Raw genomic sequence first — 13,066 nt, forward strand, 5'->3', positions numbered from 1 at the left:
GTGCTGCACTCCCTTAGAATGGCCCCTTCACAGTGTGACACCCCCTCAGTACTGCCTCTCTTGACTGTGCAGTCTAGATTTGGTGCTGAGTCGTACAGGCGACCTGTACCTGCGGTGTGCTGACTCGAAGAACGAACACTTCTGCCACTTAGCCACAGCTGGTGGAATACTGATCTGGCAAACCCTCCTCTCCTCATCTCTATCGTGGCCGGAGGTTAGGGTCACGTTGGATGACGTAGTGGACAAGCATCTTCACTATGTTCCCTTCCTGAACATGCAGACCACTGAGACCATTTAGCAGTAGAGTGAAGGTGTGTGTGACCCGGTAACACCAGCACATTGTACAGAGTGAGTGCTGGATGATTTGGCCGGCCGGGCAGTCTCAATGTGGAGAGAGGAACCGCTTATGTTTCATCTCAAAGTCTTTTCATTGGAAAAAGTGATTGAGTTGTAACGTTAACTGTTTCTCCCTCCAATGAGGCTGCCTCACCTGCTGAGATTCTTCAACATATTTTCTTCTGTTTCAGGCATCCCACCTCTGCAGTATTTTACCAGTGAGAGTGAAACGGTTTGGTAGGAGGAAGGCGTTTTAACTTTAAAATTTAAAAAGCGAACAATCATTAAATCACCATTGCTCCTATTTATTCTGCTGTTGATGACTGTGTTGTGGTCTCCCTGTGTCTCATGCTGTTTCATTGTAATTAGCATTTCCTTCAACAACATCCCAGAGCAGCATGGTAGCGCAACGGTAGTGTTGTTGCCTCACAGCGCCGGAGACCCGGGTTCGAACCTGCCTACGGGTGCTGTCTGGATGGTGTTTGTACGTTCTCCATGTAATCGTATGGGTTTTCCTCTGAGTGTTTAGTTTAGTGATACAGTACCTGTACAGTGCTGAAACAGGCCACCGAGTCCACATCAACCAATGTTCACCCTATACACTAACTAGCATTATCCTACACACTTGGGACAATTTTTACTGGAGCCAATTAACCTACAAACCTATACGTCTTTGGAGTGTGGTTCGTTCTTCCCACGCACAATTAAAGCATGGAATAATCTCCACCCAACTATGGTTACCCAACCAGATGCAACTAAATTTATAGTAGCTCTTTCTTCCCAATAACCCTTTCTGGCTTAATCCCTCCCTTCACCACCTCCAGTTTCAATTCCATTTGGAATATTTTGGAGGACCAAGAACCAAGAAACCAGAGCATCTGGAGAAAACCCATGCAGGGCGCTCCGGTTTCCTCCCACACTCCAAAGATGTACAGGTTTGTAGGTTAATTGGCTTCAGTAAAATTGAAAATTGTCCCTAGTGGGTAGGATAGTGTTATTGTACGGGGAATCGCTGGTCGGCGCGGACTCGGTGGGCCGAAGGGCCTGTTTCCGCACTGTATCTCTAAAGTCCAAGTCTAAAGCAGCAATATTCCTTAAAGAAAGTTGCCTCAAGATTGGTCAGATAAAGGACAACTCTAATAACTTATCAGACATGTGCATTTTGGACCCAGTGATAAAAAGGATTTTTTTTTCCTTCTGTAATTGTGCTCTTTAACTGGTAGAAAAAGAATTAAAACTGGATTCAAGCAGCAGCTGCAGAGCTCAGAGCCGAGGAAGGTAGGATTATGTGATGCATTCTTGATACAACTGTGGGCGTGCAGTAGTTTCATGCTTCCACTCTGCCTATTTACACTTGTGCACATAGTAACCCGTGACGTATCCAGTGATGAAGATGATCAAGAACGTTGCCACTCCACCGAAGGCTTTCATTACAATGCCAACTTTGCCAGTGCACAATTTATTGTATATCCTGAGAAGGGAAGCAGACAAGAAGTGTTCTCAGCTGACGTCAGATGAAACATCACCAGGTTTGATATAGACACTCAAAGGAAATCAGGGGCATAATCTTAGAGTGCCAAACAGGCCTTCAGATGATTTAAATTACTATTAAAACACAAAGTACTTGTGCTATAACACCAGGATAGGCGCTCAACCAAGAAATCCAAGCCGAATACCAAAGTAGTATCTAAACTCCCTGTACAAATTTTGCTATAGGTCAATAATAATTTGTTTACATGTTCACAAGCACATAAAAACTAATGGTGTAGATGTCAGTATATCATTGGGGTTATCAAGTGGGTACACCTCTTCACTGGCGTTTTGTTGAGTTAGGCCCACGATATCTCGTGATTTACTGTATTCAATCCACAGACCCTGGTACACTTGGACCCTGCTGTGGCCACGATGGTAGAGAGGCCAAGCGCAAATCGGAGGTATAGCTTCTCATATTTAGCTTGGCAGCTTACAACCCAGTGGTGTGTAGCATGGTTTCTTCAACCGAGTAACCCTTACATTCCCTCTCCCTCCATCCCTCCCCCACCTGTTAAAGTCGTCTTGTTGAGTCTCATTGTCTATACTTGTTTTCACCTCGCACACAGCGAACAATGGCCTGTCTCCTTTATCATCAATACATATGTATATCTTTAATTCATTTGTTCCATATCTCTCTCCATCACCATCTCCTCTATATCTCTCGTTTCCCTTTCCCCTGACTCTCAGTGAAGAAGGGTCTCGACCAAAGATGTCACCTATTACTTTTTTCCAGAGATGCTGTCTGACCCACTGAGTTACTCCAGCTTTTTGTGTCTATCTTCGGTTTAAACCAGCACCTGCAGTTCCTTCCTCCACAATATAAACACATATCTGTTCAAAACCCATCTGATTAGTTTTGTTCATCTTTTCATTTAACTGCCCTGGATTGACTTCTTCAGCAGTTTCACTAGACGCTGTACACAATCATCAAGGGTAAGTGAGAACTGTTGCCAAAACTTCCATCGTCTAAATAGACCTAAAGATCAAATTCTGCAGATGCTGGAAACCTGAAGTAAACCAGTTCCATTGAAAGTTTATCCACTTAAAACACCATCGATGTTTCTTTATCCAGAGATGATTCATGACCTCTGAGAATTTCCAACATTTTTCATTTTATTTAACACAAACACAACTTGATTTTGTTATTCAGCAACAGCTGAAGAAACGTTGCCTGACAATTCCCTCCGCAGATGCTGCCTGACCCATTGAGTTGCTCCATCACTTTGTGTTTTGCTCAGGATTCCAGCATCTGCAGTTCCCTCTCTCTATCTCTCTCTCTCTCTCTCTCTCTCCTAATTATGGTTTTGTTTATCAAGAGCCCTCTATGATAACATGGGGTGATGTTAGTGGAGACACATTGATGGGTCTTGGGGTATTAGACCGACCTGCAAACACACAGCATGGGGGGGAGCCACTGTACCTGGGATGAGCCTTACCTTCTACAGCTCGAGGCTTCAATTGGAGGAACGCTTATGGTGACCTGTTCCTGGGCGTTGTCATTCCACCGACTGTACTGCACATCTGTCTCACTAGTGTTCATCGTCAAATTTGGCATCTAGCACTGATGACTAGCAGTACCTGTGATGGCACAAGACTAGAGGGTCAAACAGACTCTTGTAGTTAATCAAAGTTTGAAACGGAAATGAAGTTCCCCTTGTTGGTACAATATGGTTATATGGTTACAGCACAGTGACGGGACCTTCAGCCTGCAATAGAAGCCAGAAGGCTGCGTAATCGTGAAGGAGGCTTTTCAACCCCTCAAACCAATTCTTAGAGTCATACAGCACAGAAACAGGCCCTTTGACCCAACATGTCCATGCTGGAAGATGCCCCATCTAAACTTGTCCCATTTACCTGCATTTGACACATACCCCTTTAAACATATTCTATCCATTTATCTGTCCAAATTTATTTTAAATGTTGTTACTGTACCTGCCTCAACTACTTCCTTTGGCAATTCATTCCATCCTCTGTGTAAAATAATTGTCCCTCAGTCTCTTCATGACTTTTCAATGGAAAAAGTGATTGAGAAAGCTGGAAGGGAGGAGGGGCAGCACAAAGCCTGGGAAGTAATAGGTGGATACAGGTGAGTGGGTGGGGGAGAGGGGGAGGAGTGTTGATTGGCAGATGGTTGGGCAAAGTGCAGAGGTAAAAAGGCAGAAGGTGTGAGACAAAAGGATTGAAGAATTACAAATTGTGAAGCTAGAGGAAGGAATGTCGGTGTTAATGGAGGAGGGGGGAAATAGGTGGGAATCCAGTTGGGGCACATGAGAGAGGGGGAGAAAAAGGGCAGGGGTTTGGTACTTACCTAAAATTGGAGAATACAATGCTCATACCATTGGGATATAAGTTACCAAAACGGAATATAAGGTGTTGTCCCTCCTGACTGCGTGTGGCCTCACTCTGGCAATGGAGGAGGCCCAAGACAGAAAGGCCATTACGGGAATGGGAAGAGGAATTAAAATAGCATCCGGTAGATCCAACAAGCCTTGGCGTATTGACAGTAAGTGTTCAGCGAAACAGTCGCTTGGTCTCGCCGATGTACAGGAGGCCATATGGGGAACACTGGATGCAATAGATGAGATTAGGGGATGTGCAGGTGAACCTCCGTCTCAACTGGAAGGACTGCTGGTGTCCCAGGATAGAGGTAAGGGAGGAGATATAGGGACAGATGAGACATGGCTTGCGGTTGCAGGGGTAGGTACCCGGGGAGGGGGTGGGAAGGCATGAGTGAACCAAGGAGCTGCGGAAGGAGCGGTCTCTGTGGAAGGTAGGAAGGGATGAGGATGGGAAGATGTGACTGGTGGTGGGATCACATTGGAGGTGACGGAAATGTCGGAGAATGATGTGTTGTATGCGAAGGCTGGTAGGGTGAAGGTGAGGACCAGGGAAACTTTACCCTTGTTCTGTCTGGTGGGGGGGTGAAGGTGAGAACAGAACTATTGGACACAGAAGCAACATGGTGAGGGATCCATCATTGACAGCTGTGGGGATAACACTTTAACTAAAGAAAGAGGACATCTTGGATGGAAAGCCTCATCTTGGCAGAGACAGAAATTTAGAGTAGGGGATAGCGTCTTTGCAAGAGGCAGGGTGGGAGGAGGTATAGTCTAGATATCTGGGTAGTTGGGATGTTTGTAGTTGATGCCAGTTGATAGTCTGTTCCCTGAGATGGAGATAGAGAGATTAAGGAAGGGGAGGGAGGTGTCATAGTCCAAGTGAGATGCAACATTATGAACTTTGAGTTCTCATTGATACCTCACCATAATCAGACTGAAGATGGGTAACGACCCAAATCGCTACCTATCCATGCTCTCCAGAAAAGTTGCCTGACCCATTGGGTTACTCCAGCACTTACATCTTTTCCGGTAAACCAGCATTTGCAGTTGCCTGCTTCTACTGCAACATATTGTTAACTGAATAGCCTGCTCCTGTTCTGCTGCAGGGTCTCGACCTGAAATGAAGACCTTCCTTCTGCCTCCACAGATGCTGCTCGACCCTCTGCAGCTTGTCTTTTGCAGTCGGCTCCCGGGCTCCTCGAGCTGTAACAGGAGGAGGCTATTCAGCCCCTTTAGACTGTTCATTAATCTAAGAAGAATCTGACTATATCCCAACAATCCTCAGAGTTTTGCTTAACAAAACCAATCAACGTAGAATTAACAACTAATCAGCATCTGTTACTGTTTCTGGAAGAGTTCCAAATTACTTTTGAATGAGGGGCCTATGTTAGTGAGGTTGTTCAGATATACACAGAACAATACAGCACAGGAACAGACCCTTCAGCCCACAATGTAGCAATGTTACAAAATTTTGAGATTTAAAAAATCAAGTCTGTAATTTATCCCATCAGATAAAGCATAAAAAGAAGTTTAATTTGACACCTAATTCACTTTCATATCTCAAGTATTAAAAACGTTATGGCCATTTTCATACTCGGAAATTAGCATCTTGTTCCCTATTGATTTTCTATGGACATAACAAAAAAGCTGTGATCGTGTGCAGTCAAAAGCCCATAACCTTCTTAAAAATTAAGAGAACTGAATGAAATTTTCAGTTATCGTAGATTGAACCATTCTGAAACAAATATAAAATAATCTTACTTGGATGACCTGAAATTAAAGCATATAATTAGTTAGTTACCCAAGTGTAGCTAATTTCAAACTTCAATTACTAGATCTAAACATCTATCCATTTCTTAATAAATGATTAACATTTTTAAATAGCCTAAGTGTCCAAATAATATTAATAAATAATTCACAATAAAACATGATTTTTAAATCTAATTTACATTAATTTATAGGCCAAATGGAAGGAATTTAGTGTTCAATTGCTGTAAATTAAAGTCCATTTTAAATCAGCTTTCTAGTGGGATCCTGTGAACGCGCTGGTTTAGAACGTTCACATTGCGCTAGATTTGTGCCCTCAAATGCCCAGAAAAGTACTGCGGGATATAATGGGCCCAAAATGAGCTACTCGCAATATTAAACTTTGTATAAAGGGATCTTAAGAAGCCCTTTTTAATGTAAAAATAAGCAGCATACCGTCTGTTATTTGCTCTATGCGACCCTGACAGCTGCCGGTGGTCGCGGGTTTAGAGATTGATTTTTAAACTACTATAACTATTATACGAGGCCTTTAAAACTAATAATAGCTTTTGCGACGGGGTCTTCCAGCGATTTTTCGTTAATAATTAACTAGGCTGAACATCTTCGATTTGAACAGCCTAGAGAAAATCGCGTTTTAAACCCGCCCCCTCTAAACGGCGCCAAAATCGCGCACACCCGCAGCGACAGATTTTCAGCGACGCTTCAGGTAGGCTTTGCAACATACCTACACAATGTCCATGCTGAACATGACGCCAAATTAAAGTAATCTCCTCTGCCTGCATGATCCATATCTTTCCATTCCCTGCGTATTCATGTGCCTATCTAAAAGCCTCTTATATCATACTGTCGCATATGTCTCCACCATCACCCCTGGCAGCACGTTCCAGACACCCACCATTCTCTGTATACAAAGCATGCCACCCACAATCACTGGATGATGCACCCAGACCATTGTTCGGAGACACGAGTTCACATCCCATCCTGGCAGATGAGAATTTAAAGTCAAAGGGTTTAAAAAAAAAAGAAGCTGTCTCGGAAATGAGACAATGGGTGTCAGGGGTTATTGGGAGAAGGCAGGAGAATGGGGGAAGATAGATCAGCCATGATTGAACAGCGGAGTAGACTTGATGGGCTGAATGGTCTAATTGTGCTCCTGTAACCTATGAATTTATGACTGGCTTCCGAATAACCAGAACACCGAGTGGCACTAGCAACGGCTGCCTCGCCAACAGTCTGTCAGTCCCTTCCTTCTCTGTTTTTTTTAGCATGTGTTAAATGTATGATTTTAGTGTTCTTTAGCTTGTTTTATGTTGGGGGGGGGAACCTTTTTTTGATCTCTTACCTTGACGGAGATGCAAAAAAATTTCCGTATCGTATCTCTGTCCACACCACGGCCTAACATCGAGGATCTGGAGGCCTCTGCTGGAGACCGGCTTCGGGAGCTCCATCTGCGGGAGCCTGCGGACTTAACATCCAGGAGCTCGCGGTCCCTGGTTAGAGATCGGCTACGGGAGCTCCAAGCCGCAGGAGCTCGACCGCCCGACGGATGGTTCAACTGCCCCGACAGTGGGAGAAAAATGAGGGAAGATTAGACTTTTATTGCCTTCTGTCACAGTGTGGAATGTGGGGAATCCGTTGTGGTGGATGTTTATGGTAACAGTTATGTAGTTGTGTGTCCTTGTTGCTTTTGTTTAGGATGGAATAGATGGTAATACGAATATCACCGTACTTAATTGTGTACATGTGACAAATAAAAGACCTTTGAAACCTTTGAATCCCTTGACACGTGTTCTAATCAAGAATTTGTCTATCTCTACCTTAAAAATATCCACTGACTTGGCCTCCACAGCCCACTGTGGCAATGCTCCACAGATTAACTAGCCTCTGACAATGATACAACCAGTGGCAAGGTGGCCAACAGCTGGCCACACCAAAGATCCAGAGGTTGAAAGGCAGCTGAAATGGCTGGCAGATAAGCGTTGGGCACAGACATTGTGAGCTGAAGGACCTGTTCTTGTGCTGTGCTGTTCCATTTTCTATGTGGATATGCCCTGTCCAGTTATCAGTGCACATTGTTGGGCAGATGCCAGCTTTGGAACTGTGCCAACGGGGACTTGGTGAGAAGGCCAGGGTAGCTCCCTATCCCTGCCTCTCACTGAAGATGTTTGCGATGCTTCAGTTCTGCTGTTGGGATCACAGAGAGTTTCCCACCATCACTGAGCATTCCAGGATCTTCATCCTCCAGTGCATGGTCCTGCACCATGACTGACAGTGAGTGGCATTTGGTCCTCTGAGTGTATTGAATGGACGCAGCCCTGCGCTGTACCAGGTGGTTGGTACACGAGCCACATTGAGTTTTCCTCCTGTCTCGTCTATAACCAGTGTTAGACACAAAATGTTGGCGTAACTCAGCGGGCCAGGCAGCATGTCTGGAAAGTGACGTTTCGGTTCGGGACCCTTCTTCAATTTATTGATGACCCGAAACATCACCTATCCATTTCCTCCAGAGATGCCTCCTGACCCTCTGAGTAACTCCAGCACTTTGTGCCTGTCTTTGGTACGAACCAGCATCCGCAGTTAATTTCTATTCCGGACGATTATTGTGGAGGATTCGACCGGGTGACGTGTGGAATTTGGTCATTCCCCAACCCCACACTGACTGAGATCACGGTCTGGATGTTCGAGATATTTGGAGCAAGGCATCCCCGAGCGGTTGACTGATGTGGTTTGGGTGAAGGCGTTCAAGCCCAGCAGACGCTAACTGCACTGTCTATGCACCCTGTCACGTTCAGAGATTTCCTCCCTAAAACGGGACAGTTTGTTCTTTGGCACAGCGGAGGCTGTCACATGCAGCTTTCTGCTGTTATCTGCCACAAGGCAGCAGGGTGGTGGCTGAGCCCGGGCAGCATGTTGTTAACATTGAAGTATGAGCTGTACAGATCAGGCTGTCCTGGAACGCACTATCTCTGTTGAATCAGTTAGAACAGACCAAGGTTACTGGTGGGCAGTGCCGGGCGACTGGCTGGCTGCCATGATGTCTTTAATGTGTAGGAAAGAACTGCAGATTCTTGGTTTAAATCATAGACACAAAAAACTGGTGTAACTCAGCGAGACAGGCAGCATATGAGTCTGAAGAAGGGTCTCGACCCGAAACATCACCCATTCCTGCTCTCCAGAGATGCTGCCTGCCCCGATGATGCCAGGTGTGTTCAAGTACCTGGCTGGGAGATTCTGTGCACGCACCACACTCTGCTTAACAATCGACACAGCTCGACACAAAAACTACCGCCAGACCTCACCGACTGCCAGAGTTGCCGGCTGGTGTTTGGGCCTGTCGTGGAGGTCCCCTGACACAGGCCTGTCCCACTTGCCTGTCATTTGCGTGTCATGCAGGTGGCGCGAAAACCGAAAACTAAGAATAAGCAGAAAAGATTTGGTTGCATTGGGCAGTGGAACCTGGTACTTACGGGTTTGGTCAAAATGTAAATATAACAAGAAGTGTCATCGGCATAACGGAGAAGACAGGATGTGTTGCAGTGCGTTGCAAGCAGTGACGTGCATTCTGACATGCAGCCACTGGTTGTCGGAAGCATGTTGAAGTAAAGGAGATCTGAGAAATGAAAGTGGAGATCCAACGACTTTAACATATCTGTAGACATTGCATGCCAGCACTGTGGGTTGCTTGTTGCTCTTCCATTGACGGTCTCAGCCAGAGCGGCAACAGTGAGAGGGTTTGTGAGTGTGAGTGAGTGTACATGATTGTGTGAGTTTAAGTGTATGCATGTGAATTAGTGTGTATGTGTCTGAGTGAGCGTGCATGTGAGCATGTGTCTGAGTGTGCATGCAAGCGTGTGAATATGAGTGCGTGCATGTTATAGTTTAACGAACTAGAGGGCACAGGTTTAAGGTGAGAGGGGAAGATTTAATGGAAACCTGAGGAGCAACATTTTCACACAGGTGGGTATACGGAACGAGCTGCCAGAGGAAGGAGTTGAGGCAGGTACAATGACAACATTTAAAAGACATTTGGACAGGAACATGGATAGGAGAGGATTAGTGGGATAAGGATCAGGCTCGGACATATGGGACTTGCTTGGTTGGGGCAACATTGTCGCATGAGTAAGTTGGGCTGAAGGGCCTGTTTCCATGCTGTAGGACTCTATAACACAATAACTAAGAGGGTATGTGGAGTGGGATCAAGACAAAAACAAATTCTCGATTATTCACAGTTGTTGAACCTCTTAAGTGCTGTGCGGGAACTCAGTGATCTCAGACTATGCCACTGCTGGAATAATGGGGACCCCCATTGATTTTTATTCAGTGACAACGAGGCCACCCACTCGGAGGATCCCAGTTGGGGATCATTCCTCGCCCAGAGCTCTGTACCACTCTGAGCAATCCCAGGGCACTGGGATTTACTTAGAACAGAGGTATTTACCAAGCATCCAGCTCCAAATGATGCTTCCAATGTCTCGATGTGAATGCACTTTCTGCAGTCAGAGTGAAGTTTAGTTTTGGTTCTCTCTTAGTTTTAGATCTACGACATGGAAACGGGCTCTTTGTCCCGCCAGGTCCACGCCGACCATCGATTACCCGTTCACACTAGTTCTATGTTATCCCACTTTTTCATCCACTCCCTGCACACTAAGGGCAATTTTACATAAGCCAATTAACCTACAAATCTGCACACCTTTGGGATGTGGGAGGCAATAGGAGCACCCGCAGAAAACCCAAGAGGTCACGGGGAGAACCTGCAAACTCCACACAGCCAGCCCCCAAGGTCAGGATCGAACCCAGGTCTCTGGTGTGTGAGGCAGTAGATCTACCAGCTGCATCATCGTGTTGCCCTTAATATAACAGCCTTACTAACAACAATGTTGATTAAATACTGTATCATTTATAAAATTAACAGACGATTTGTATAGCAAAATTCACAAATGAACCTTGGTTCAAATAATAAATAATTTTATTTGAAGTTGCAATGCTGATTGGGGTCCTCTTCTCCATTGCAAACATATTGTTAATGATGTCTAATTATTACTAAGCTTAGGACCACAAACAAGCAAGCTTTGCACTAATGTTTAACTGACTGTTCAAAGCCAAAACAAAATAGAGAGATGACCTTACCCACTGCAGTAAGAAGTAAACACTCCTTTATAACAGCAGCCGAGCTTTCCCTGGTCACTGTGCCTGAAATCACTTCAAGGTTTAACTGCGGCCAGATCAAACTTTTGCCAAACTTTTCCAACAAGCTCCCAGCAAAATCTTTAAATTTCTGACGAGTCTGCTGCAAATCGGAGAATGCCAATCCGACAGATTGCAGACGGTTGTGCAATCAAGTCTTGGAGGAGTTTACAGACAGTGCCCCTGCCTGCCAATGAATTCCGTCATGTGGACTGAGAGAGAGGCAGCGGCTACTTCACAGCAGAACCAACGACTACCAATGACTGCAGGCTCCCGCGGTGCAGGGAGCAATGATATCCAGAGGCCTCGGTAGCTCCACTGGTCAATGATCAGCCTGCCAGTAGTTAGTACGAGGAGCTGGAGCAGGGCTGGGCTCCCACTCGCTTGTTTTGTAGCGACACATTACAAAACTGAGTAAACTAAAGCTGTTCAGGGGCAAAGTGCTTTGCCTGTCCCCCCCCCCCCCCCCCCACAAGGCCACTTATTAACCTCAAATCGCTCAGTCCCCACCCCCCTCCATTCCTCCTGCAAAAGCAGATTTGGATAGAGTTCTGACCTGGCCTTGGCTTATCCGAGCTTTGCATTGATACACATCAGTACATACGGTGCTGATAGAAGTGGACTCAAGATAACATCATTGAGATAATCCAACCAAATAGACAAAGCTTTGATTTTAAAACACTCTCATTTTGAAATGTCAACTTCCATACCCACTCCTTTCTAGGTAGAAACAAGGAACTGCGGATGCTGGCTTACGCCAAAGAAAGACACAAAATGCTGGAGTAAATCAGTGGGTCTGGCAGCACCTTTGGAGAAAATAAATAGGTGACGTTTCGGGTTGAGACCCTTCTTCAGACCAGACCCTTCTTCAGACTTTAGGTCCCAACCCGAAACGTCACCTATCCATGTTCTGCAGGATAGCTGCCTGGCCTGCTGAGTTACTCCAGCACATTGTGTCCCATTCCTCCCTATCCCTGTTACCTCTTCCAGCCCTACAACCTTCCCCAAACCCTTCTGTCTGAAGAAAGGTTCCAACATGAAACGCTACCTGTCCATTCCCTTCACAGATGCCGCCTGGCACACTGAGTTCCTCTAGCACTTTGTGTTTTGCTTAAGGTTCTGGCAACTACAATTCCTTGTGTCTTCCACAATCCCTGTCCACATTCTAGCCCCCTGAACATCACCCAATTACTATTTTGCGCACCGTTTCATGTCAGGTGCAAACTTGGCAATGTTACATGCAGCACCCTCGTTCAAACACCAACACACTTTGTTATTGGCTGCGCTCCAAGCACTGATCCCTGCTCTACCTGCTAGCTACCCTCTGCTTTTTCAAGAAAGTCTCATTTATTCCGACTCTGCTTCCTGTCTGCCAATCTGCAATCTTCAATCCATGCCAATATTTTATCCAGAATCCCATGTGCTTTAATTCTACACACTATGTGACTCAAAAATCCACATGCATTATATCCTCTGGTTCTCACTTTCTACTTTACAGCTTACGTACATTGATACTCATGGAGCTGTACAGCATGGAAACAGGCCCTTTTTTTTATCATCTTGTCCATGCCTACCATGCTATATTGGGGGTTGGTTGCATATGCCTACATTTGGCCCATATCCCTCCTAGCATTCTTGGGAAATTGCTTGCACCGTCTTCCTTGGCCAAGAACATCGTCCTTAATTTTTCTGCCATTTCCTTTTCCCTATTATAAATTTTCCCGCTGCAAGGCTCTTACATTTGTCGTCGCTCATTTAAAATTTTTTAATTACTTGTAGAACTTTCATTATCTTTGCAAATTTATTTCCATAGTCTACTATTCTTTCCTTAATTCATCTCTTAGAGTCAAAGCGCTATACGGCACGGTAACAGACCCTTGGACATAACTTGCCCATGCCAACCAAAT

General features: G+C 45.3%; 1 protein-coding gene across 2 annotated transcripts; it reads right to left on the minus strand.

Moving 5' to 3' along the window:
- Positions 1-1,530: 1,530 nt before the first annotated feature.
- Positions 1,531-11,571, minus strand: smim1 (small integral membrane protein 1 (Vel blood group)). Of its 2 annotated transcripts, XR_004416522.1 has the most exons (3): positions 11,103-11,571; positions 3,306-3,447; positions 1,531-1,807 (listed from the first exon to the last, which is right to left on the minus strand). XR_004416522.1 is itself a non-coding variant. In XM_033047886.1 (2 exons), exons 1-2 carry the CDS (start codon positions 3,422-3,424, stop codon positions 1,681-1,683), a joined length of 246 nt encoding a protein of 81 aa, XP_032903777.1. In that variant the 5' UTR covers positions 3,425-3,448; the 3' UTR covers positions 1,531-1,680. The 2 variants fall into 2 exon arrangements, 1 of the variants encoding a protein (XP_032903777.1); XM_033047886.1 differs by lacking the exon at positions 11,103-11,571 and having other exon boundaries at positions 3,306-3,448.
- Between the last annotated feature and the right edge of the window lie 1,495 nt (positions 11,572-13,066).

This window comes from Amblyraja radiata, chromosome 31 (assembly GCF_010909765.2).
Source record: "Amblyraja radiata isolate CabotCenter1 chromosome 31, sAmbRad1.1.pri, whole genome shotgun sequence".
Classification (NCBI taxonomy): domain Eukaryota; kingdom Metazoa; phylum Chordata; class Chondrichthyes; order Rajiformes; family Rajidae; genus Amblyraja; species Amblyraja radiata.